At 41.2% G+C, this 27,780-nt stretch overlaps 1 protein-coding gene and 1 non-coding gene across 4 annotated transcripts in view; both read right to left on the minus strand.

Annotated features, from left to right (window-relative positions):
* Positions 1-1,331: 1,331 nt before the first annotated feature.
* On the minus strand, positions 1,332-1,438 carry LOC117093994. The gene has a single exon (XR_004441335.1). It is a non-coding gene; the product is annotated as a U6 spliceosomal RNA (small nuclear RNA).
* A 233-nt stretch (positions 1,439-1,671) lies between these two features.
* The window catches only part of STX12 (syntaxin 12), a 53,098-nt gene continuing 26,989 nt past the window's right edge, over positions 1,672-27,780 (minus strand). Inside the window, exons 4-9 of one of the 3 annotated variants that reach the window (XM_033227553.1) lie at positions 23,783-23,920; positions 15,568-15,611; positions 13,561-13,666; positions 7,766-7,838; positions 5,653-5,735; positions 1,672-3,728 (exon numbers count right to left, since the gene is read on the minus strand). In XM_033227553.1, coding sequence (XP_033083444.1) covers positions 3,630-3,728; positions 5,653-5,735; positions 7,766-7,838; positions 13,561-13,666; positions 15,568-15,611; positions 23,783-23,920 — 543 coding nt within the window. In that variant the 3' untranslated portion in view covers positions 1,672-3,629. Of the gene's footprint in view, positions 3,729-5,050; positions 5,489-5,652; positions 5,736-7,765; positions 7,839-13,560; positions 13,667-15,567; positions 15,612-23,782; positions 23,921-27,780 lie in introns of those variants that run through there. The other 2 variants (XM_033227555.1, XM_033227554.1) reach the window with 2 other exon arrangements.

Here is a 27,780-nt window from a genome sequence, read left to right on the forward strand (position 1 = left end):
TGGGAGTATCTATCTAACATTTAGCAAGTTGTTATTCTGGAACATTCCCAGATTAAGTAGCCACAGTCACATTTCTACTTTACCTTGTTTATACCTTATACAATATCATAGTTTTTTTTCTTTTTTTTGTTTGAGACAGAGTCTTGCTGTTGCCCAGGCTGGAGTGCAGTGGTGCGATCTTGGCTCAATGCAACCTCCACCTCCCAGGTTCAAGCAAAGCTCATGCCTCAGCCTCCCAAGTAGCTGAGATTACAGGCGTGCGCCACCATGCCTGGCTAATTTTGTAATTTTAGAAGAGGCAGAGTTTCACCATGTTGTCCAGGCTGGTCTTGAACTCCTGGCCTCAAGTGATCCACCCACCTCAACCTCCCAAAGTGCTGGGATTACAGCCGTGAGCCACTGTGCCCAGTCCATAGTTTTATTAATAATTCACTGGAAGAGAGAATGCTAGATCTACTCAGTACTCCTGGGATATTCCATAAAAGAAGTAGAAAAGGCGGTGAGAAAATGAAAGGAAGATAGAGGCAAAAATACAATTTGTATGTTCACACTAAACTGCTGTGGGTCCTTATAATCAGATACTTTTGTAGCTGGAAAAGAGCTACCGAGAAAACTTGGGGCCTAAAGGTTAAGTTACTTTTTCTTTTTTCTTTCTTTTTCCCCCTGAGATGGAGTCTTGCTTTGTTGCCCAGAGCTGGAGTTCAATGGCAAGATCTTGGCTCACCGCAAGCTCTGCCTCCTGGGTTCACGCCATTCTCCTGCCTCAGCCTCCCGAGTAGCTGGGACTACAGGTGCCTGCCACCATGCCCAGCTAAATTTTTTGTATTTTTAGTAGAGATGGGGTTTCACTGTGTTAGCCAGAGATGGTCTCGATCTCCTGACCTTGTGATCCACCCACCTCGGCCTCCCAAGGTGCTGGGATTACAGGCGTGAGCCACCGCACCCGGCCGTGAATCTTTTTTTTTTAAATAGAGCGCTTTGGCCAGGCGCCAGTGGCTCATGCCTGTAACTGCAGCACTTTGGGAGGCCGAGGTTGGCGGATCATTTGAGGTCAGGAGTTCCAGACCAGCCTGGCCAACATGGTGAAACCCCATCTCTACTAAAAAAAATATATATATACATATATATATATATATAATGAGTCGGGCGTCGTGGTGAGCACCTGTAATCCCAGATACTCGGGAGGCTGAGGCATGAGAATTGCTTAAACCCAGGAGGTGGAGGTTGCAGTGAGCTGAGATTGTGCCACTGCACTCCAGCCTGGGCGACAGAGTGAGACGTTGTCTCAAAAATAAAAAAGAGAAAAAAAGTATATATATATACACACACAGAGAGAGAGAGAGAGTGAGAGAGAATTTGCATGTCATCCTGGTGCAGGGGCCATACTAATCTTCTCTGTATTGTTCCCAGTTTATATATGTGCCGCCAAAGTGGGCACTATATTTTTTTTAGTTTCTAATGTGAAGCCATGTTAAGAACTGCTGTCCTAGATCATGATGCTCCCAATGATAATCAAGGCACAGATAAGGAGAATTCTGTGAATAGGTTTATTAGGACCACCTAGGAGAACCTCTTTGGCAACTACCACAAATTCTAGGGCATTTAAAATCTAGGCCAAGTTCATATTTGCTCTCCATGATCACCATTACAACAACCACGGGTCACATAGTGTTACAGAACAGAAGCATGGTCACTTTATTTTACCCAAATGCAATTGTTTTTCACAACCAAGACTTTTTTCTTTCCTATAATGTTACAAATGATGTGTCCAAGTCTGACTGTAATTTGGAGTTAAAAAGTGGTCATAGAACCAAGGAATTATCTCTGAAGCTGCTCTTTGGGCCACTGTGCCACCCCAACAGCTCTATCCTGTACTTTTTTAAAATTAAAAAATCATTAAAAAAAAAAATGGAGATGGGGTCTTGCTATATTGCCCAGGCTGGTCTTGAACTCTTGGGCTCAGACATACCGATATACTGACCCTCCCACCTCAGCCTTCCAAAGTGTTGGGATCACAAGTGTGAGCCATTGCGCCCAGCCATCTCTACACTGTTTTTCAAGGAAAGGCAGCTACACCTATTCCGTCCCCAAACCAACCCACACCTGGTCTCCAGTTTTCTTGGAAGTCTCAATTTTTCTCATGACAGCACATTACTTAATACCTACCTCATTAGGATGTTAACTCATAAAAACATACTACAAAAGCTTTAAAAAACATTTATTTGTATTAAGTAAGTGCAAGAGTGCAAAGAAACTTATGCATTTGGGCCCTTGTTTCCCTACTGTTCACATTAGTTTAGTTTAGAAGATTAAATATAATAACAGAAGGAGAATGGAAGAAATGAATATAAATATACTCAGGGTAGCCAAATCCTCTAATTCACTAAAGGGTGAACCAAAGTTGTTGGCCAGATTCACATTTATGTGGGAGCCTAAACAAACTATGTTCCCTTTAACTGTTCTAGGCCTGTGGAAAAGGGAAGTGGACAACATTTATATTACAAGACAGTAATTTTATTGAAACACATTTTTTGTCTAAAACTATGCATGGAGATATTAATCTCTTGTTTATAAATTAGGTTAATCTAACATCACTATTTGAAACCAGTATTATTTACAAAAATGAACCTCTTATTTGCTTTATTGTTGGTTCACAGGAATAATTTTAAACCAACCTCAATCTATCTTTAAAAATCTTCCTGCCTTCAAATGCCCAGCAACCCTTACAAGGTTGGGGGCAGCCCTTTGATAGCAACATTCATCATTCACCAGGAATGTAGAACCACAAGTGAACAACAACAACAACAAGATTAAATCATTCCCAACCATTCCTATTTGCTTTTCCAAAGCATGCTATGTCTAATTCTGCCTTTCTATGCAGACAGGTGGGAGAGGGAGCCCATAGAGTATATTAATGTTAATTAAATTAATTTCTTTTAAAAGCTAACAAGATGGCTTAGTGTGGATGAGGATGAACTGCTGTGGATGACACTAGCAAATAATGAAGTAAACTTTAAACCCAGATTAGTAACGTACTCCAGTAACTGACCAGCTCAGATAGAGACTTCTCATTTACTCTGGATCACATGTACAATTTTTTTAACTTCCAATTAAGTATAGTGCCAGAATCTTTCCAAATAGAGAATAGGCTTCTTAGAAATTCAAATTAAAATGTTAAATAATAAAAACTGGTGGCCTATTATACAGTTTCTGACAGACTCCAATATACTGGGTGCCAGAAAGTAACTCTATCTCAGTTGCTAGTAAAAAGGTAAATTTTGTATATACATAAAAGACAACATTACGAGACTGTAGTGTCATTTGTCAAAACAAGAATATCTAGAATGGAATTTTCAGTAAACACTTGGGATGAAGGGCAATCAGAATACAAGAGGAAGCAAAATCCACATAAGTTAATTCCTAATTTGAGAAATCAATAGAATCAATAAATTGATAAATACTGTCTCCATAGGTCACTAATTCCAAAGACTAGTTAGTAGTTAGTTTCTAACTAAATGATTACAGGACGTTCTGGTGTATGCTGTCTTCTTGTGATCAGTTTGTTCTGGCAAGACTTCACCAAGCACTTGCCCTTGAAAACAGCTCAGCGGGAGAACGATCGGAGGCAATCACTTCGTTTTATAAACTAGCCAGATAATAAGTCCCAAGATTACAATAACCACTGACAGGACAAGCACCAGGATACACATCTTCTTGCGAGATTTTTTCTGAGGAAAGAAATATGTAAACAAGACACTCATGAAACAAAATTTTTATGTGTAAGACTCCAAGAATGCTTCATAAATCTGTCTCCTTGTAATTAAAGATTAACTCTATCTATGCAAAATTATGCAGAGACTTTCCCAGAAATCTTACGTCAGCAGCATTAGGTAGTAGTGCAAGTGTTTTTTGTTTGTTTGGTGTTTTTTTTAGAGAGTCTCACTCCGTCACCCAGGCTGGAGTGCTGTGGTGTGATCTTGGCTAACTGAAACCTCCGCCTTCCAGGTTCAAGTGATTCTCATGTCTCAGCCTCCTGAGCAGCTGGAATTATAGCATGTGCCACTATGCCCAGCTAGTTTTTGTATTTTTAGTAGAGACGGGGTTTCGCCAGTGTTGGCCAGGCTGATCTCGAACTCCTGACCTCAAGTGATCCACCTGCCTTGGCTTCCCAAAGGGCTGGGATTACAGGTGTGAGCCACCGCACCCAGCTGAGTAGTGCAAGTTTTAAAGTTTTAATTCCAAGTCCCCACATACAATTTTGCAAAGGAGCTATACCTGTGCTGCCAGGCATTATTTGCAATAAAATAAGTTATGTGTACACGTGTATTTTAATAACATTTTATAATACGTATAAAACTGTTACCTTCATTGTAAAAAAAAAAAATACATCAAGCAGAGGGAGAAAAAAATCACCCACAGATGATACTGTCAACACTTTGATGGTATTTCTTTCTGATTTGTTATCTATGTATATTATTTGACCTAACTGGGATCACACTGTATGATGTTTGATGTTTTTCCCCACTTAATGTTTAGTATAAACATTTTTCTGTTATAAACTCTTCATAACATCTCTTAATTCTCATATGCAACGAGTGGATATATATAATTTACTTAATTATTCCTTTACTGTTGGACACTAAATTAATCACATAGTTTTGTTTTGTTTTTTTTGAGACAGAGTCTCGCTCTGTCGCCCAGGCTAGAGTGCAGTGGCACGATCTCGGCTCACTGCAAGCTCCGCCTCCCGGGTTCACGCCATTCTCTTGCCTCAGCCTCCTGAATAGCTGGGACTACAGGCGGCCACCACCACGCCCGGCTAATTTTTTGTATTTTTAATAGAGACGGGGTTTCACCGTGTTTGTCAGGATGGTCTCGATCTCCTGACCTCGTGATCCGCCCGCCTCTGCCTCCCAAAGCGTTGGGATTACAGGCGTGAGTCACTGCGCCCGGCCCAATCACATAGTTTTTAAAGGAAACACTATTATTAATACAAATTTCTTTACGAGCACTCCCGGGTAAAACACAGCTATCCCAGGAACACGGACAATAACTGAAACGCTATTTATTTCTAAAAAGCCATGCGACACCAAATTGAAGGGAAGTAAGAAGGACTTCATTCACATTATTTGTACACTGAGATAAAGATCTGGATAAGTAAAAAAAAACAGAGTTTCGACTAACATATAGAAGGATTTCACTTTACAGGAACAGTTTCAGAATGATTAACCCTATTTATTCATATATAAATAGCAGTCGAAGTTGATTCTATGTCCATGCGCTATGGCAACAGTCAACATAAAGTATCTGTGAAGTCTTCTACTTGAACTGCACTTCTTACTATCCTAATTGAAATACATTCAGCTGTTCGGGATATAAAATCGCCTCATAGCAGATTTAGGTATCATATTAGTTTATAGGGTTAGCTTTGCAGTTACTAGGCTTCTGGTAAGTTTATTCAAGCTGTGATTTTCTCTTGTAGATCTATCTGCAAAGGAAAATACTAAAAATAGAACTGGAACTGCAATTATGGCTACTTTCCTTTAGCTTAAACCTAAGCAAAAGGCTGTAGCTGTTCTCAATATGTCAATGTACTCTGATGGCCTAAAAAGTCTACAACACAGAGTGACTTTCTTTGGTACCCACTTTTACCTGATAGTAAGCAGCTCGCTGTAACTGTTCAGTGGCTCTTTCAACGTGCACCTCTGAGCTTTCCACATTGGCTTCTATGCTATCTGCAAAAGGAAGGACAGAGGATGTTTTAACACACCCAGATGTTTCAAGACTGCAAATTGAACAGATTTCTGATGTTATGGGTTCTGGTTTCACTACCACTATCCAAACTATCCAGCCATGAAATCGAGTTACTACCTTGATAAGAGACTAGCCCTATTCTTTGGGGAAAAACAATAAATTTTGGGGGGTTATGAAGTATTTAACTTACCCATAAATGATTCATAAAAAATTATGTATATACACATAAAGAGAGAAACAATACATAATAAAGCAAATGGGATAGAATGTTAACAAGAGGTAAATCTGGGTAAAGGGTATAAAGAAGGTCCTTGTGATATTTTTATTTTTGCTACTTTTTTTTTTTTTTAAAGACGAAATCTCACTCTGTTGCCTAGGCTAGAGTGCAGTGGCACAGTAATAGCTCACTGTAGCCTCCAACTCCTGGGCTCAAGTGATCTTCCCACCTCAGCCTCCTGAGTAGCTAGGACTACAGGTGCATGTTACTATTCCTGGCTAATTTTTTTTGCAAAGACAGGGTCTCACTATGTTGCCCAGGCTAGTCTTGAACTCCTGGCTTCAAGTGATCCTCCCACCTCAGCCTCCCAAAGTGCTGGGATTACAGGTGTGAGCAACCATGCCCACCCTATTTTTGCAACTTTTAATAAACTTGAAATTATTTCCACATAGAAAGCTTTAAAAAAAGAGTTGCTGGCTGGGTGTGGTGGCTCACGCCTGTAATCCTAGCACCTGGGAGGCCAAGGTGGGCAGATCACCTGAGGTCGAGAGTTCATAACCAGCCTGACCAACATGGAGAAACCCCGTCTACTAAAAATACAAAATTAACCAGGTGTGGTGGCACATGCCTGTAATCCCAGCTACTTGGGAGGCTGAGGCAGGAGAATCATTTGAACCCAAGAGGCAGAGGTTGTGGTGAGCCGAGATCGCACCATTGCATTCCAGCCTGGGCAACAACAGCAAAACTCTGTCTCAAAAAAAAAAAAAAAAGAGTTACCCCATAATTTTGCAAGTTTATAGAGATAAAAGCTGGGAAGCTGAGAGCTATTTCTCTAAACAAAGACTTACAGAGAAGTCAGTGGGACTGAGTAGTCATGAGGCCTCATTTAATTTCTATATTTGATAACATAAGAATATTGCTAAGAAAAATAAATTTGGTAATTGTTAAAATGGCATTCCTAAATGTACTATAATTCTATAGCTGATATGACTAACTCCTTTTTTTTTTTTTTTTTTGAGACAGAGTCTTGCTCTGTTGCCCAGGCTGGAGTGCGGTGGCCGGATCTCAGCTCACTGCAAGCTCCGCCTCCCGGGTTTACGCCATTCTCCTGCCTCAGCCTCCCGAGTAGCTGGGACTACAGGCGCCCACCACCTCGCCTGACTAGTTTTTTTGTATTTTTTAGTAGAGACGGGGTTTCACCGTGTTAGCCAGGATGGTCTCGATCTCCTGACCTCGTGATCCGCCCGCCTCGGCCTCACAAAGTGCTGGGATTACAGTCTTGAGTCACCGCGCCCAGCCTTTTTTTTTTTTTTTTTTTATTGAGACGAAGTCTCGCTCTGTCACCCAGGCTGGAGTACAGTGGCGCGATCTTGGCTCACTGCAACCTCCGCCTCCCAGGTTCAAGCAATTCTCCTGCCTCAGCCTCCCGAGTAGCTGGGACTACAGGTGCGTGCCACCAGGCTCAGCTAATTTTTTGTATTTTGAGTAGAGACAGGTTTCACCAAGTGTTAGTCAGGATGGTCTCGATCTCCTGACCTCGTGATCTGCCCGCCTTGGCCTCCCAAAATGCTGGGATTACAGGTGTGAGCCACCACGCCCAGCCTAACTCCTTTCTCTTTCTTTCTTTTTTTTTTTTTTTGTTTTTTAAAAGAGACAAATTCTCATTATGTTGCCCAGGTTGGCCTCAAACTCCTAGATGGTGCTTGAGCCTCAGCCTTCTGAGTAGCTGGGATTACAGATACATGCCAAATACTATCCACTCACCTTGAGGTTAAAGGTATCAATAATACATACCAATCAGATCACCCTGGTCATGGATCATCATGGCCAAATCTTTAAATATCTGATTGACATCCAAAATGTCAGCCTAAGGAAGACAAAAAACAATTAACTAACATTAAGCAACATGTTAGAAGATTTGTTTCCCTCACATACCTAGTTTTATCTATTAACATGTGTGTTTTTAAGGCTGTATAAAGCATGCTTTCTCCATAAACAAAAAATAATCTATTGCTGCCTACCTAATATTGTAAAACAGAAGGCACATAAACTCACCCTTCAAGCAACGTTAATTAGACATGCTACATGGGAACCAGTAAGAGCGCCCAAGTCGAAACAGTACAGCAGAAGGCTGGAGTGCTGATATGGACAAATTCTTGGTGTGACAGCCCTATGCGGAGACTGCTAGGCCTTGTGACAAAAGCCTGTGAGTGCCTCCTGACGACAACCACTGGGACTTTGGACTACAGAATTTAAATGTTTATACAAGATCATGCTATCTGAGGAATGCAAGGAGCCTCTTTTCCCCTGGGATTGTCTCTGGAACTGTGTGAGGAGCTGCTGGATTCTATCATCACTGGACAATGCCCTATAGTAACTCCCAGCTGACTGACAAAAAGCTGATGGTTTGTGGATAGCATTTCCAAAGTGAATGGACTACATCCTATTTACTACTGTGATCAAAGAAGGGAAAAACAAATCAGCTCGGTGGGCTGAACTGCAGCTTATTTTCCTAACAGCAGTGAAAGAATTTAACATTGGTAAAATCCCCTATATTTGGGTCTTTCTCCCTCCCTCCTTCCTTCTTTCTCTCCCTCTCTCCCTCCCTTCCTTTTTTCTTCCTCTTCTTTTCTTCCTTCCTCCCTCCCTCTTTCCTTCCTTCTCTCCCTCTCCCTTCCCTTTCGTTCCCTCCCTCCTTCCCTTCCCTTTCGTTCCCTCCCTCCTTCCCTTCCTTCTCTCTCCTCTTTCCTTCCTTCTTTCCTTTTCTTTCTCTCTCTCTCTCTCTCTTTTTTTTTTTGAGACGGAGTCTTGCTCTGTCGCCCAGGCTGGAGTGCAGCGGTGCGATCTCGGCTCACTGCAAGCTCCGCCTCCCGGGTTCACGCCATTCTCCTGCCTCAGCCTCCCGAGTAGCTGGGACTACAGGCGCCCACCACAGCGCCTGGCTAATTTTTTGTATTTTTAGTAGAGACGGGGTTTCACCGTGGTCTCGATCTCCTGACCTTGTGATCCGCCCGCCTCGGCCTCCCAAAGTGCTGGGATTACAGGCGTGATCCACCATGCCCAGCTTCCCTCCCTCCCTCGCTTCCTCCATTCCTTCCTTATCTCCCACCTCAGCCTCCCAAAGTGCTGGGATTACAGGCATGAGCCACTGCGCACGGCCTCCTCCCTCCCCTCCCTTCTCTCTCTATCTCTCCCTTCCTCCCTCCCTCTTTCCTTCCTTCCTTTTCTTTTCTTTTTTTATTTATTTTTATTTTTCACTTGTTTTTTTTGAGACAGAGTCTTGCTCTGTCATCCAGGCTGGAATGCAGTGGCACAATCTCAGCTCCCTGCAACCTCCAACTCCTGGATTTGAGTGATTCTCCTGCCTCAGCCTCCCCAGTAGCTGGGATTACAGGCGTGCACCACCACGCGCGGCAATTTTTTTTTTTTTTTTTTTTTTTTTGAGGTGGAGTTTCGTTCTTGTTGCTAGGCTGGAGTACAGTGGTGCAATCTCGGCTCACTGCAACTTCCGCCTCCTGGGTTCAAGCAATTCTCCTGCTTCAGCCTCCCAGGTACCTGGGATTACAGGATGCAGCATCATGCCTGGCTAAGTTTTTATATTTAATAGAGATGGGGTTTCACCATGTTGGTCAGGCTGGTCTCAAACTCGACCTCAAGTGATCCACCTGCTTTGGCCTCCCAAAGTGCTGGGATTACAGGCGCGAGCCACTGTGCCCAGCCCTAATTTTTGTATTTTTAGTAGAGACAGAGTTTCACCATGTTGGCCAGGCTGGTCTCAAACTCCTGACCTCAACTGATCTGCCTGCCTTGGCCTCCCAAAGTGCTGGGATTACAGGTGTGAGCCACCACGTCCGGCCTATATTTGAGTTTTTCTGACTCATAATCAGGCAGAAGAAAGACAATGGAAACCTGTCTTATTAAAGGGATGGTCATATGGGGCACGACCCTATGGAAATCTGAGGGCAATTCCCTTCCAAGTTTGAAGGGTAATTGGAATCATAGACTTGGCAAGCATTTCAATCACTTGCTAAGAGTCTACTATAGTGGACTATCTGCTAAAGCAAGTCTTGTCACCATTTCAGTCACTTGCTAAGAGTCTACCATAGTTGAGGCAGTCTACTAGTTGCTGTGAATACAGCTAACTGGGGTGGAGGTGGGGAATAAGTGCACAATAAAAGAAGAAGAAAGAGTACTGTATAGGAAATTACTGAATTAATGATATAGAAAGGTGTGGAGTAAAGGAAGACTGTGCAGAAGAGGTAGGACATGAGTCGTGCCGTGAAGCAAAGGAGAGGTCATATAAACAGAAAGGCAACTCAGTTAAAGAGAAATAACCTAGCTTTGCCATAACATAGAATTTGTATGTCAGAGTTTGGAAATTACTAGATATGAAAATTGAACCTAGGCTAAGGAATTTGGACTTTCCTCTGTTGAATATGCAGTGATCCGTTATACCCTGGTATCCATTACATTTCTTTCCTTAGCTCCATATGTCTCACTCCACTCTGCTATAACAGTACATTCGTCCATTGGTATTCACAGGGGATTAGTTCCAGGACTCCCTCCCTCTAAGTCTCTGATACAAAATGGCATAGTATTTGCATATAACTTATGCCCATTCTCTCCTATATTCTAAATCATCTCTACATTACTTATATAATGTTACATTACTATATTATATTACTATTTTACATAGCGCTTACATTGTATTAGTAATGTACTGAACTAATACAATGTGTTATGTAAAATACTGTTACACTGTATTGCTTTTTACATTTGTATTATTTTTTATTGTATTGTTATTTTTTAGTTTGCTTTTTTAAAAAAATATTTTCAATCCACGGCTGCTTGAGTCTGAGGATGCAAAACCTGCATATATCGAGGGGCTGACTGTATTTTTTTTTTTTTTTTTTGAGACAGAGTCTCGCTCTGTTGCCAGGCTGGTCTTGAACTCCCGACCTCAGGTGATCCACCCACCTCAGTCTCCCAAAGTGCTGGGATTACAGGCATGAGTCACTGCGCCCAGCCAGTAACTTTTTTTTAAAGGAAGGATTATTATTATTATTTGAGACAGAGTCTTGCTCTGTTGCCCAGGCTGGATTGCAGTGGCATGATCATAGCTCACTGCAGCCTTGATCTCCTGGGCTCAAGTGATCCTTCTACCTCAGGCTCCTGAGTAGCTGGGACCACAGGTACATGTTACAGCACCCAGCTAATTTTTTATTTTATGTAGAGGTAAGGTCTTGCTACATTGCCCAGGCTGGTCTTGAATTCCTGGGCTCAAGCAATCATCCTGCCTCAGCCTCCAACTTGCTGGGATTACAGGCATGAGCCATTGCACTTAGCCATATTTCTAATGTTAGACAATTAATTCAATTAGTAGTAGCAGTAGGTGAAAAAGAGTAAAGAGATGACATTTTTGAAGGCAATAAAATAATCATAACTTAAGGATAAACTATCCCATCTAAAAACAGACACAACCAACCTGGCCAAAATGGCAAAACCCCATCTCTACTAAAAATACGAAAAGGCCGGGCGCGGTGGCTCAAGCCTGTAATCCCAGCACTTTGGGAGGCCGAGGTGGGTGGATCACGAGGTCAGGAGATCAAGACCATCCTGGCTAACATGGTGAAACCCCGTCTCTACTAAAAATACAAAAAACTAGCCGGGCATGGTGGCGGGCGCCTGTAGTCCCAGCTACTCGGAGGCTGAGGCGGGAGAATGGCGTGAACCCGGGAGGCGGAGCTTGCAGTGAGCTGAGATCGCGCCACTGCACTCCAGCCTGGGCGACAGAGCGAGACTCCGTCTCAAAAAAAAAAAAAAAAAAAATTAGCCAGGCGAGGTGGTGGGCACCTATAATCCCTGCTACTTGGGAGGCTGAGGCAGGAGAATCGCTTGAACCCAGGAGGCAGGGGTTGCAGTGAGCCAAGAATGCGCCACCGTACTCTAGCCTGGGTAACAGAGTAAGACTCTGACTCAAATAATAAATAAATTAAAACAGACATTGATGGCCTCTAGGCCAGTGGGTCTCAGCCCTGGCTGCACATTATAATCACCTGGGGGAACTTTTTAAAAAAACACCCATGCCCAGGGCCTCATGCCCAGAAACTATGATTTATTAGTTTGAACCATATAAAATAATGGATATTTGCCCATGTTTAACATATAATAAACAGGAATTTCACATTATTCCATCAAATAATTAGTGCTAGATGAGAGCTGGGCATTAAAAAAAAATCTTCTCCAGGTGATCCTCACATGCAGTCACAGTTCAGAACCACTGCTCAAAATTTCCCTCTCTCCTTTTCTCCTCCCCCAATCCCAGCGGTGGCAGCCTTCTACCTTCGGAGAAAACTAAACTGCAGAAAACTCAGGGTTAAGGATATTTTAGCTGGGCACAGTGGTTCATGCCAGTAATCCCAGCACTTTGGGAGGCTGAAGCAGGCAGATCACTTGAGGTCAGAAGTTCAAGACCAGCCTGGTCAACATGGCAAAACCCTGTCTCTACTAAAAATACAAAAACTAGCTGGGTGTGGTGGCGCGTACTTGTAGTCTCAGCTATTCAGGAGGCTGAGGCAGGAGAATCTCTTGAACCCAGGAGGGGGAGGCTGCAGTGAGCTGGGATAGCACCACTGCACTCCTGCCTGGGCGACAAAGCGAGACTCAGTTTGAAAAAAAAAAAAAAAAAAGACATTTTATTAGTCACTGTGCAAAATTAAAGTTGAAAGCTCAGTTAGGTAAGAAAGGCCTACAGACTTTTCCCTCAACCTCCACCTCAAAAACTGTTCCTATTTCTCTGACCCACTGAAGGGATAAGATTTACAACTTGGGATTAGACTTTAGGATATATAAAAATGGAGCAAGATTTTTGGCCTGCCTTTATTCTGGGCTCTTCAGACTAAGCAAAGGGGCTCTCCATGGAGTCCTGCCTAACCCGGAGGTTGGCACTGAGATTTGAGGTCAAAGTTCTAATGACCAATAAAATATCTGTCTGCCTTGTTCTGTTCTCCATGTATATCTCTCCAGGAGAAATAAGATGTGGTGATCCGTATAAGATGTGGTGATTGAAGAAAGGATTTGAGTACTCCTGAGCACCAAAGCCAATACCGTTATAACAGTAGTTCATGCCGGGCGCAGTGGCTCACGCCTGTAATCCCAGCACTTTGGGAGGCCGATGTGGGTGGATCACCTGAGGTCGGGAGTTCAAGACCAGCCTGACTAACCTGGAGAAACCCCATCTCTACTAAAAATACAAAATTAGCCGGGCATAGTGGCGCATGCCTGTAATCCCAGCTACTCAGGAGGCTGAGGCAGGACAATCGCTTGAACCCAGGAGGCAGAGGTTGCAGTGAGCCAAGATTGCACCATTGCACTCCAGCCTGGGCAACGAGCGAAATTCCATCCAAGAAAACAAAACAAAAAAACAGTAGTTGAAACCCACCATGATTACACAGAGACAGAAAAAACACAAATCACACAATGACACATTTTATGCTTTTTCATAATCACTAAAAGAATTAAAGTGAACTAACGAGTCCAGATACCTGCAGATACACTGAGTCAAATAAAAAACATGACCTGGCTCTCACCTCCAGCTGCCGAATTGCTGTCTCTCTTTCTTTAATAAGTTCCAAATCCTGCTCAGTGATGGCCACCTCATCCTCCTGGCTCTGCATCTGGTTCCACTCCTCATGGCTGCAGGGAGACAAGCACACTAGGTGATTTCTCCTCTCAAAGGCATAACAAGACATATCTCCAGCATCTCTATTGCCAGCAGAACCTATGCAAAGACATTACCAGGGCTCCACGCCTCTGCTATCAATAAAGTACTGGAGGGCCACATTCTTCATATCCGGAAGCAAAGAGCTGATTATACCAGGAAAACAAAGACTCAGCTTCCATGGACAAAGCTGACATGTAGCAGAATTATGAGGGATGGGACTCCTGGCTGTTTCCATTTAGGGGTATACTCTGTAATCTCACTGGGGCTTGCCAGACAAGGAAAGTAGCCAGAGATTTGAACTCACTGAATTATGTTGCCCCATCATCTTCCAGAGCACTCTCAAAGTGCAAGCTGCATTGGTACCTTCAGTACTAAGTGGGTGGAGAAGAGCAAGCTAAGTGACCTATCAGTGCTTTGCCAGTTAGTTCAACAGAATCACATCTCCTGGTTTTCAAAAATTTCCTTGAGGTTGCTTTGGGTTAAATACCTCTTAACAGGCCAGCCATGGAGACTCACACCTGTAATCCTAGCACTTTGGAAGGCTGAGGCAGGAGGACTGCTTGAGGCCAGGAGTTCAAGACCAACCTGGCTAACATAGCAAAAACCTCATCTCTATTAAAAAACAACGCATAAAAAACCCTCTTAACAGAAAGCTAGGGAAATGTTATAACTCTTTATTTCTTTTTATTTTTTTTTGAAACAGGGGTCTTGCTTTGTTGCCCAGGGTGGTCTCAAACTTCTGGCCTCAAGCTATCCTCCCTCAACCTACCAAAATGCTGTGATTACAGGCTTGAGCTACCTAAGTCTGCCTCTTTTTTTTTTTTTTTTTTTTTTTTGAGATGGAGTTTCGCTCTTTCGTCCAGGCCGGAGTGAAGTGGCATTCACTTCACTCCGGCCCCCGGGTTCAAGCGATTCTCTTGCTTCAGCCTCAAGAACAGCTGGGATTATAGGCGCCTGCCTCTACGCCCAGCTAATTTTTGTATTTTTAGTAGAGATGGGGTTTTGCCATATTTGCCAGGCTGGTCTTGAACTCCTTGAACCTCAGGTGATCCACCCGCCTCAGCCTCCCAAAGCGCTGCTGGGATTATAGGCTTGAGCCACCATGACCCACCGCCTCTTTATTTTCAAGCATTTAAAAGGAAAACATATTACTTATTATACTAGATATAAAAGACTTTGAAATTCCATTATGATGCATTTTCCCAACAGTATCATAAATCATACTTCACCTTTACAACGTTTAAATAACGTCCTCTACATGCTAGAGATACAAAACTAAGTAAGATAGAGTTCCCAGGCCTTTGAGGTGCTCATAGTGTTGTTGGGAGGAATGGATGTGTATCTATGCTAAAACATATCAAGTTCTGAACTAATACCACAAATACACCTCTATGGGATTACTCTGGAGAAGTTAAGAACATCATTCAGATGCAAATTGTCTGGTTTCCCTCTTAATACTCCTAGAAGGATGAGTTGCTTCCATTTTATAAATGAGTCAACAGAGACCCAAGAACTCTGATAGGTTTAAATCTGAATTAGAGGTAAGATGACTTAGACCTCTTAATTTGTAGACATGTGGGTTCATACTTATTACTAGGGAGTCAAGCTCTATGCTTAACACATAGACATCAATGGTTTCCTGGAATTTTTTATTCATCTTGAAATTATTCCTTCCATAACTCAAAAAACTTGGAAAAGCCCATGGTTTTGACTTTTTAATTTTATTCTGCGGATTATGTTATCTACCCCAGGTACCCCCTTATTTTTGCCCTCTGTTTTTTTCATTGATTCACTGATTTTGAAATTAAAAGAAATATAACAAGATAGATTCCCATTTCAACTATCCAGCAGGTTGTATAAATAATTCTATTACCTGTCAAATGAGACCAGCTGCTCCTCTCTTTGCCTCTCTTCTGCCTAGAAAGTAGATGGCATTATTGCTGCTGTCATCCAGAAACAAGTCACAGACACACAAAACAAGGGCTTCCTTAGCATAGTATAAAGAAGCAATATCCTTTGACACCCACAGAATCTGTAAGATTACATAGGACTCTGGCAATCTGTCTCAACCAAGAAGTGGGTGTAAAGTGGTTGAAGAAAATCTGCATTCCAGTTTGAGTCCTGAACAGAAACCATACTGAACAGGGTAGAGAATAATAAGGGTAGGAGAGAGGGCTAACAATAAAAATAACAACAAAATATTTTAAAATTTGGGGGGAGGTAGATTAAGAGAAGTTGAAAAGTTGCAAGAAAACAAAATTTCAGAATATATAAAAATTTTTTAAATGGACATAGCATATTAGGCACTAAAGCAGACTCACTTCAAAAATCAGTCTAATGTAAATGGTGTTACCTTTTTTTCTCCTGAGGTTTTTTGATTTTTACTGATGTGTAGTCAAGAGTATATGAGATCTGGCTGGGTGCAGTGGCTCACGCCTGTAATCCCAGCACTTTGGGAGGCTGAAGCGGGCAGATCACAAGGTCAGGAGTTCAAGACCAGCCTGGCCAACATGGTGAAACCCCATCTCTACTAAAAATACCAAAAAAATTAGCCAGGCGTGGTGGCGGGCACCTGTAGTCCCAGCTACTCAGGAGGCTGAGGTAGGAAAACTGAATCCGGGAGGCAGAGGTTGCAGTGAGCTGAGATTGCGCCACTGCACTCCAGCCTGGACAACAGAGCAACACTCCGTCTCAAAAAAAAAAAAAAGAGTATATGAGATCCTTGAGAAAGTTGCTAATCAATCTATCATCAATATATATTAAACTCTGAAGACATGGGATTTGGCATAAACACACATAAACGAACCTTTCTTTTCTTTTCTTTTTTTGAGACGGAATCTTACTCTGTCGCCCAGGCTGGAGTGCAGTGGTGCGATCTTGGCTCACTGCAACCTCTGCCTCCTGGGTTCAAGTGATTCTTCTGCCTCAGCCTTCTGAGTAGCTGGGACTACAGATGCATGCCCCCACGCCTGGCTAATTTTTGTATTTTTAGTAGAGACGGGGTTTCACCATATTGACCAGTCTGGTCTCAAACTCCTGACCTCATGACCCGCCCACCTCGGCCTCCCAAAGTGTTGGGATTACAGGCATGAGCCACAGTGCCCAGCCCACTAACCTTTATTTTCAAGAAGGCTGCTTCAAATCGTGGCAGATTTTGACTTAACAGAATTTATTGAGAACGTATTATTCTGTACATTATTTTGTTTAATTCTTATAATAACTCTGATTTATCATAGTCTCCTCTTTGGCACATAATAACATTTTTGAAAAATAGTATTTCCAACGGTAATTTATCTAATACTATTGAATTAAGAAAGTTAGGCAAGCACATAGTGTTACTTTAAAAGGGAATTTACCAGGACTTTTGGCATTTGGTGAAAGACTAGCAATCGAGTCTTTCAGGTGTTACTGTTTGATGAGGAAAAAGTATGCTTTCTAATCAAGCTATAAGAATAAATATCATTATTATTAAAAAATCAGCCTAATGAATGTATTACTTTTATACTTTAAAAACAGGCCGGATGCGGTGGCTCACACCTGTAATCCCAATCCCAGCACTTTGGGAGGCCGAGGTGGGCAGATCACTTTGAGGTCAGGAGTTTGTGACCAGCCTGGCCAACATGGTGAAACCCCATCTCTACTAAAATACAAAAGTTAGCCAGGCATGGTGGCAGGTGCCTGTAATCCCAGCTACTCAGGAGGCTAAGGCAGGAGAACTGCTTGAACCTAGAAGGCACACATTGCAGTGAGCCAAGATCATGCCACCACACTCCAACCTGAGCGACAGAGCGAGACTCCCTCTCAGAAAAAATAAACAAATAAAATAAAAATAAAACAAAGCAAAAATGGTAAAAATCAACGTATTTTCATTTTTAAAAAGCTTACCCCTTTTATAATAGCAATACAGGACAAGCAAAATGAAGAGAATTTCAAATTTCTATCCACTCAGAAGAACACTGTGGGTTTTGGGGTTTTTTTTTCTTTTTACTTTACCTTTTCCCCAGATCAAGAAATAACACTGCGAGTCCTAAAAGCCCACCCATGTGCCCTTCTCCAATCACAACTCCATCCCTCCCTTTTAAAGTATCTATTATCTTGACTTTGTGAAAATCATCTTCTTGCATTTTAAGAATAGTGAGATATATCCTTATTCAATATCATTTTGCCTGTTTTTGAACTTTACATAAATGGAATTATACCGTTTATATTCTTTAGTGCTTTTTTTGAATCATTCCAGATTATACCACATCCATCTCTGATACTGAATGTAACTGTGGTTCAATCATTTTATTTGCTGTATGATATTATAGTGTATGAACATATCACAATTTATCCATTCAACTGTTGACAGACATCTGGATGTTTCCAATTTTTGACTACTACAAACAACGCTGCTATGCACATTCTTGTACATACATCCTGGTATAACACATACAGGTTTCTCTAGGGTAGAATTGCTGGATCACAAGGTCTGCATGTGTTCTGAAGATAGAGCCAAAAACAGCCAAAATGTTTTCCAAAGTAGTTGTTCTAATTTATACCACTGGCCAGATAAAAAAGTTCCCGTTGCATCATATCCATAATGACAACTCCCAGTGTTCACAGAATTTTAAACTTCTGCCCTCCTTGTGGGCATGAAATAGTATTTCATTATTATTTTAATCTGTAATTTCACCATTACTAAAGAAGCTGAGTACCTTTTCATTTGACCATTACTCAAAATAATACTAATGTGTTTATTTGCTCCATGAGTATAAATATCAACAGGATGGAGCAAAAGCAATGGTGGGGGACTGGTGGCGGGGAAGTGGGGATGGTTAATGGGCACAAAAAATAGGAAGAATGAATAAGACCTAGTATTTGATAGCACAACAGGGTGACTATAATCAATAATAATTAATTATATATTCAAAAATAACTAGAAGAGTATAATTTAATTGTCTGTAGCATAAAGGATAAATGCTTGATGGGATAGATACCCCATTTATCATGGTGTAATTATTATACATTACATGACTGTATGAAAGTATCTCATGTACCTCATAAATATATACACCTACCATGTGCCCACAAAAATCAAAAATTAAAAAAAGGCAATGGTAGTGATATGGTTTGGCTCTATGTCCCCACCCAAATCTTGTCTCGAATTGTAATCCGTGCAGAGGGAGGGACCTGGTGGGAAGTGATTGGATCATGGGGGTGGTTCTCCCATGCTGTTCACATGATAGTGAGGGAGTTCTCATGAGATCCGGTTGTTTGTTAAGTGTCTGGTATTTCCCCTGCACTCTCTTTCTCTCTCTCCTGCCACCATGTAAGACATGCCTTGCTTCCCCTTGGCTTTCTACCATGGTTGTAAGATTCCTGAGGCCTATCCAGCCATGCAAAACTGTGAGTCAATTAAACCTCTTTTATTTACAAAGTATCCAGTCTCACGTAGTATCTTTACAGCAGTGTGAAAATGGCCTAATACAGGTAGATAAAATGGCTCAAGGCAGTGGCACCAAATTGCCTAGTATTATTGTATTCTTCATCACCACACACAGTATTTTAAAAGTCAGTGTGTCCTCAAAGCCATACAAATTATTAATTAAACCTTGACCCCTCAATACACATCTTTCTACTATTCTGTATTGTGAAATGGGAAGTGCACATAAACTACTTCTGCTGCATAAAGAAATACAATGTTTGTCTCTAGGAAAAGCACTTGTGTAATGGAACTGCAGGCTGAACTAGCCACTTTTTTTAGGGAATACCATTTTTACTTATTCAATATAATTTTATAAGAACTTACTAAAAACTTATTTAAACACTTTAAAACTTTTATGAATGTAAACATATAAACTTTTCAGATGGGTATTTGGCAGACAACTTCTTGAAAATAAGTATGAGCCTGTCACTTCAAGGAAAACAACAGAGGGTGTTTGTTGCCAATGATAAAAATGTAGCTTTCAAGTAAAAATAAAAATAGAATTTTGGAAGACTTGTATCTACCACTGTAAGAGTTTCCGAATATTTAAAGACTTTTCTGGAGAAACTGATGGAAACGTGTATTTTTTTTAATATTGTAAAATGAAATGTATCGATATTTGGAAGAGCTGTCTAACTCAGGGAACCAATATTATCCAAATGATAAATGCATGATGCTATAAAAATCATGCATGGATAAAAGATCCAATCAAAGTATAACATAGACCAACAGATGTTAATGTAAAAGAGTATGAAGTCATTATAATGGTTTTAGATTCTACAATGCAACTAACTTTTGTCAAGTTTTGATGTAGTATCAAAGAAGAGTATCAAAAATGATCTGAAAAGGTTATAAAAATATTCCTTTTTCAATTGTATATTTCTGCCAGCTTGTATTTTCTTCAGATACTTCAACCAGAACAACCTATCACAATAGACTGAATATAGAAGCAGATACAATCCTAGATGAAAAAAGCTGAGACAGTTCATCACCGCTAGACCTGCCTCATAAGAAATGCTAAAGGGAGTTCTTCAAGCTGAATGAAAAGCGTAATAATTAGTAACATGAGAACATATGAAAGTATAACATTCACTGGTAAAAGTAAGTAAATAGTCAAATTCAGAATATTCTAATACTATAATGGTGGTATATAAATCACTTACATCTTTAGTATGGAGGTTAAAAAACAAAAGCAGCTATGAATATCTAGCTGTCTTCTGGTAAGTCAGACATTAAAAAAAAAATTTGCAAAAATGAAAACAATGCTACTATGCCCACTAATTTTTTTCTTGGAAAAACAATTTGTTTTTAATTAAAAATCTAATTCCTTCTTTCCCCATGTGCATAAAAAAATCTAATTTATATTCATGTTAATACATAAGTGTACTATTTGTAAATGAATAAAGAAACATTAAAATTTTTCTCAGTTTTAATTTCTAATACAGTATACATCAATAGATATGACTCATATAAACAAAACTTCTTTGGGGTCTGATATGGTTTGGCTCTGTGTCCCCACCCGAACCTCACCTTGAATTGTAATAATCCAAGGCGAGATGGTCAATAGTCAAGGGTGAGACCAGATGGAGAAAACTGAAGCATGGGGACAGTTTTCCCCATGTTGTTCTCGTGATAGTGAGTGAGTTCTCACAACATCTGATGGTTTTATAAAGGGCTTCACCCTTCTCTCAGCACTCATTCTCTTTTTTTGAGATAGAGTCTCACTCTGTTGCCCAGGCTGGAGTGCAGCGGCGCGGTCTCAGCTCATGGCAATCTCCGCCTCCCGGGTTCAAGCGATTCTCCTGCCTCAGCCTCCTGAGTAGCTGGGATTATAGGCATTGGCCACCACATCCAGCTAATTTTGTATTTTTTAGTAGAGACAGGGTTTCACCATGTTGGCCAGGCTGGTCTCGAATTCCTGACCTCAGGTGATCCACCCGCCTCAGCCTCCCAAAGTGCTGGATTACAGGTGTGAGCCACTGCGCCCGGCCAGAGAATTTAATGATTTTTAGGAGTGTAATGGGTTCCTGAGATCAAAAAGTTTGATAACTTTTGTTCTATTGAGTTGTATCTTTCTTTTTCATATTGATTCATGGGAATTCTGGGTTTTTTTTTTTTTTTTTGGAGATGCAGTCTTGTTCTGTCCCCCAGGCTGGAGCGCAGTGGCACAATCCCAGCTCCCTGCAACCTCTGTCTCCCGGGTTCAAGCGATTCTCCTGCCTCAGCCTTCAGAGTAGCTGGGGTTACAGGCATGCACCACTACGCCCAGCTAATTTTATATTTTTAGTTGAGACAGGGTTTCACCATGTTGGCCAGGCTGGTCTTGAACTCCTGACCTCGTGATCTGCCCACCTCGGCCTCCCAAAGTGCTGGGATTACAGGCGTGAGCCACTACGCCTGGCCGAATTCTTTATATATTCTTTTTTTTTTTTTTTTTTTTTTTTTGAGGCGGAGTCTCGCTCTGTCGCCCGGACTGGAGTGCAGTGGCCGGATCTCAGCTCACTGCAAGCTCCGTCTCCCAGGTTTACGCCATTCTCCTGCCTCAGCCTCCCGAGTAGCTGGGACTACAGGCGCCCGCCACCTCGCCCGGCTAGTTTTTGTATTTTTAGTAGAGACGGGGTTTCACCGTGTTAGCCAGGCTGGTCTCGATCTCCTGACCTCGTGATCCGCCCGTCTCGGCCTCCCAAAGTGCTGGGATTACAGGCTTGAGCCACCGCGCCCGGCCATTCTTTATATATTCTAAATGCTAGTCCTTTGCTATTAAACATACAGCAATGTCTTCTTCCTGTCTGTGATTTATCTTCTCACATATTTACCACTTTTTTTTTCATTTCTTTCTGCTTTTCAGACTTTCCATCTGAGATCACTTTCCTTCCACTTGAAATATATTCTTTAGAATTTCCTTCAATAAGGTGCTGATAGAAAACTCTCTTTTGATTGAAAATGTCTTTAATTAGCCCTCATTCTTGACATATATTTTCACTGGATTTAGAATCCTAGGTAGGCAGTTATTGTCCTTCATCAACATTCAAGAGCACTCTACTGGCTTCCACTGTTGTTGAGAAGTCAACTGTCAATCTAACTATTGTATCTCTGAAGATATTCTAATGTTTCTCCAGCTATCTTTGTGACTTTTCTCTTTGTCTCTGGTTTGAAGTTTGTCTTTGATATATCTACATTAGAGATTTTATTTATCCTGATTGGGATTTGTTAGTCTTCTTGAAACTGTAGGCTAGTATTTTTAATCAGTTCTGGAATATTATCAGTAATTATTTCTTCAGATATCACCTCTGATCTATGTTTGCCCTATTCTCATTCTATAACTCCAGTTAAAACTACACTAGATCTTTTCTCTCCATTCTCCATTTCTCATAATCTTTCTTCCATATTTAACTTTTTAACCCCCTATGCTACATGCTGGATAATATCTTCTAACCAATTTTCTAGTTAAACCACTCATCCACTAAGTTTTTAAATTTCTGTATTATATCTTTCCATTTTAGAAATTCTTTTGACACTTTTTCAAAGCTTTGTGTAGTTTCCTGCAGAGGTTTTCAGCTTTTTATGTCTCTAAACACAGTAAGTATAGTTGTCTTATAATTCTAATATACAAAGTCTTTGTAGGTATATTTCACTTCACTGTTGTTTCTACTAATTCTTGTTCAGAGTAATTTGTTTCTTTGCACACATGGTTATTTTTAGTGACTGGTACTTACTGCCCTAGAAAAATTATTTGAGAGTATTATTTCAGGGCTAGGATAAAGGTGTCTTTCTAGAAGGAATCTGTGTTTGCTTCTACCCTGCACATAGGTGACTGTACCAGTCCAGGACCACTGAACCATTCAGGTAGGATGAATTTGAGCAGAAAATCTGCCTGAAGAAGGTTACTTTGTGGTAATCTTGTCTGGATTTCTCCTCCCTCATGCCCTCTTCCTCCATCTGCTGAGTTCAGTGCTAATGCAATCTTTTTGCAATCTGCTGGGGGATAGGAGAGTTTGCTTTTGACTTAATATTCTAAGGATATAGTCTCTTATGGCCCAGTTCAATTTGAGTTGTACCTTCTTTTATATTCTCCATCTTGCGTGGACCTTTGGCTTTGACTTTTATCCTCCTCATGCCATGAGGATATCAAAACTGAAGTTCAAGTTTGCCTTCAGTAAAGACACTCAATGCAAAAGCAGTTTCAGTGTTCTGGTGACCTCTCAGGCTTTATCTTAATATTTTCATAAATCTTTGATACTTTTGAGAAGCTGGATTTTTAAAATCCAGTATTTGGTCATCCTTTTCAAAAACAGAGGGCTAGTCCAAATAAACTAGCCCATTATATTCCAGGACACAGATTCATTATTTTTATTTTCAAGTTTTTAACGTTAAAACCAATATATCAAAATAAAAAAGAAAATTAGACATAGTTCTTCCTATATCTCTTAACCCTCATTCAGATTCCTGTCTAGGCTATGATCACATGCATACATATTTTTTACGTAGGTTACACCAACCTGCCATTTTCACAGCAGTTAACTTATATGTTTATTGGTCAAAGAGAAAAAGAAAAAAAAAACACAAACTTGGGAAAGAACATTCTGATATTGCAAAGGTCTTCTTTTGGGAATCAACTTACAGAAAGACGAGATCCAGCTCTTGCTCTGGCAATACTCTCCTTTTCCTTTTCGGATACCCTTCTCTGCACAGCCTGGAAATTGTTTAAGGCTGCAGAGAAGTCATTCATGAGGCGTTCCTTCTGAAGTCTCTGCTGGCGCTAAGGAAATCAAGCAAGAACTTGAGATTTCATATTAACCCAGAATCACTTGGTTTTAATCTACTTAAAAGCAAAATTATATCCCTTAAAGATTTCCAACTAGGAACATTAATATGAAATAGTCTCTTCTTTAAATTAATAAATGTGCTCTTTGCTAGCTTAAGTCCCTCGTTAATACTTATAGACCAAGTCAGAATTTTTCTTCTTTCATTCTGACAAACCTGGGAACTGGGTTGCATTTAACTTCTTCTTTTTTTTTTTTTCTTTTCTTTTCTTTTTATTGAGATGGAGTCTCGCTCTGTCGCCCAGGCTGGAGTGCAGTGGCATGATCTCAGCTCACTGCCAACCTCTGCCACCCGTGTTCAAGCAATTCTTGTGCCTCAGCCTCCTGAGGAGCTGGGATTACAGGTGCCCGCCACCATGCCCGGCTAATTTTTTTATTGTATTTTTAGTACAGACGGGATTTTGCCATGTTGGCCAGGCTATTATAGAACTCCTGACCTCAGGTGATCTGCCTGCCTTGGCCTCCCAAAGTGCCGGGATTACAGGTGTGAGTCACTGTGCCCAGCCTGTATTTAATTTCTAAAGTAATCTCCAAAGAACTGCAATTCAGAATTTTGGTGCCCTGGAGAATATAAAAGAGAATAAATACCTCTGGACTACAATTGAACCCAAACAGAGATGGGTTTTAGCTAAAATGTTAAAACCCTATTCATCTATATTGAATTCACAGCTTCCCTGTAAACTATAGAAGCATTTCACAGGCTTTTAGTGAGGTTTAAAATCTTTGAGACTTGATAAGTACTTTGTTTATCTACAGACTACCTCTACTAAACTTGTTACTTCTGTGTCTCAAAAAACATATGCTGAGATTGGGCACAGTGGCTTACACCTGTAGTCCTAGTATTTTGGGAGGCTGAGGCAGGAGGATCACTTGAGCCTAGGAGTTCAAGACCAGCCTGAGCAACATGACAAAATCCTATCTCTACAAAATATAAAAAAAAAGTAGCCGGGCGTGGTGGTACACATCAGCTACTCAGGAGGCTGGGGCAGGAGGATCTTTTGAGCTGGAAGGTTGAGGCTGCAGTGAGCTGAAATCATGCCAGGTACTCCAGCCTGAGCAACAGAGTGAAACCCTGTCTCAAAAAAAAAAAACAAACAAAAACAAAAAAACACACACATACACCATATACTGACAGCATTGTCCTGTTCTAAGAACACAGAAGTGAAAACTCACCCCTGACCTCAAACAGCTCGCCATCTATTTGTAAATAAAGGATATAGACAGACAAGTAACAAAGTCAATTATAAATAACTGCTATATCCAATTAGTACTACAGAAGTTCAGAGGCAGGAATAATCAGTAAGAACTCAAGTGGTCAAGAAAGGCCTCAAGAGAAGGTGGACAGTGAAGTAAGAGGAAGGAATGAATAAGCAGAAAGAAGGGGTAAGGCAAATCCAAGCAAGAGAATAGTGTGAGCAAAGGCATCGTGGCAGAACTTGAAGAGGATCTCTAGGCAGACCGTTTGGTTGGAACTACAGGTTTAGTAATGAGAGTAGCTAAAATACAAAATTGGAAAGGTAAGAAAGGGGCCAACCGTAGCAGGTTTTAAATGCCAAGTTAGGCCAGGCACAGTAGCTCACGCCTGTAATCCCAGCACTCTGGGAGGCCAAGGTGGGTGGATCACTTGAGGGCAGGAGTTCAAGACCATCCTGGCCAACATGGTGAAACCCCGTCTCTACTAAAAATACAAAAAATTACCTGGACATGGTGGCAGGCACCTGTCATCCCAGCTGCTTGGGAGGCTGAGGCAGGAGAATGGCTTGAACCAGGAGGTGGAGGTTGCAGTGAGCTGAGATCGCACCATTGCACTCCAGCCTGGGCAACACGTGCGAAACTCGGTCTCAAAAAATGAAACAAAACGCCAAGCTATTGGGAGGCTGAGGTGGGCAGACCATGAGGTCAGGAGATGGAGACCGTCTGTCTAACGTGGTGAAACTGTGTCTCTGCTGAAAACACAAAAAATTAGCCAGGCATGGTGGTGCACACCTGTAGTCCCAGCCATGTGGGAGGTTGAGGCAGGAGAACTGCTTAAACCTGGAAGGTGGAGGTTGCAGTGAGCTGAGATCGTGCCACTGCACTCCAGACTGAGTGAAAGACCCAGGCTCCCTCTCGGGGAAAAAAAAAAAAACCACCAAGCGAATGAGTTTGAGGTTCAACCTCTAAAGAACAAAGAGCAATGAAGATTTTTGAGCAAGAAACATCATGGGTACAAAATAGTAACTTAAAAAAATTAGTCTGTGATGGTGTAAAAGGTGGAATGGAAAAAAGAAACAAGTCAAACAGATCACTAATTCAATAGTCTAGGTTGAAGGTTAGGAGGACACAGTATCAGTAATAAAATCATAAAAAATGAATTTAAGAAACATTTTGACTGGTGGTGGGGAAAGAGAGATAAAGTCAAGAACGACTGAAATTTCAAACCTGAAAGAGTGATGGTAATACTAAAAGCAAATTTAGATGAGCAACTTTTTCTTCTGAGATTTTTATTTTTGCATAAACAAAATTACAACAATAACAGGGAGGACATCATTCCCTAACCTCACCATGCAAAGTATTATCATAACTTTTAAGTACACCATGAACATTTTCCATGTTAACATACACTTTACAATTATGTTTTGTTTGTGTTTGTTTTTAAGACAGGGTCTTGCTCTGTCACCCAAGCTGGGGTGCAGTGATGCGATCTCAGCTCACTGCAGCCTCAACCTCCCAGACTCAAATGATCCTCTCACCTCAGCCACCTGAGTAGCTAGGACTACAGATGTGTACCACGATGCCTGGCTAATTTTTTTTTTTTTTGAGATGGAGTCTCGCTCTATCACCCAGGCTGGAGTACAAAGACACAATCTTAGCTCACTGCAAACTCCGCCTCCTGAGTTCCAGCGATTCTCCTGCCTCAGTCTCCTGAGTAGTTGGGATTAAAGGTGCCCGCTACCACGCCCACCTAATTTTTGTATTTTTAGTAGAGATGGGGTTTTGCCATGTTGGTCAGGCTGGTCTCAAACTCCTGACCTCAGGTGATCCGCCCGCCTCGGCCTCCCAAAGTGCTGGGATTACAGGCATGAGCCACCATGCCCAGCTAATTTTTGTAGAGATGTTGCCCAGGCTGGGTCTCAAACTCCTGTACTCAAGCAATCCACCCGCATTAGCCTCCCAAAGTGCTGGGATTACAGGTGTGAACCACTGTGCCCGGCCATGATCTTTAATCACTTACATATATTCCATCAAGTTGACCTATATTTTATGTAAATATTCCTTCTAGATTTTTCACAATTATTAAATATTATAAAGTTAAAGTGAGCTCCAATGTAATAGCTAATATTTATATAGTGCTTACATTGTACCAGTACTACTGTTAAGTGCTTTACATAATAATTCATTTATCTCTACAATGACCTATAAATTAGGCATTATTATAGTCCCAACTTTACACTTCAGAAAACGAAAGCACCACAGAGGCTATGTAATTTGCCCAGGATCACACAGTAAGTGACAAAGATGGATTTAAATTCAGGAAATTTGGCTCCAGAGTATATAGACTGTGTGTGTGTGTGTGTTTACCTTCAGAATTTTTTTTTTTTCCCTTAGGGCTAATTAGCATGAGTGAGAATATTAAGTCAAAAGGCACAAACTTTTCTGTGATGTTAAGTATTGTCAATGAACTTAGTTAAGGGGTTTGGGTGAAACATGAGAAACTCAGTATCAGACAAGTTTTATATGAAGGTAGTTTATTTCAGGAGGAGATGTCAGAACATGAATTGAAGATATGGGCCAAGCACTCAGAAGTGAAAGGGTT

The sequence above is a fragment of the Trachypithecus francoisi genome, unplaced genomic scaffold, assembly GCF_009764315.1.
Source record: "Trachypithecus francoisi isolate TF-2019V2 unplaced genomic scaffold, Tfra_2.0 Lachesis_group12, whole genome shotgun sequence".
Lineage (NCBI taxonomy): Eukaryota > Metazoa > Chordata > Mammalia > Primates > Cercopithecidae > Trachypithecus > Trachypithecus francoisi.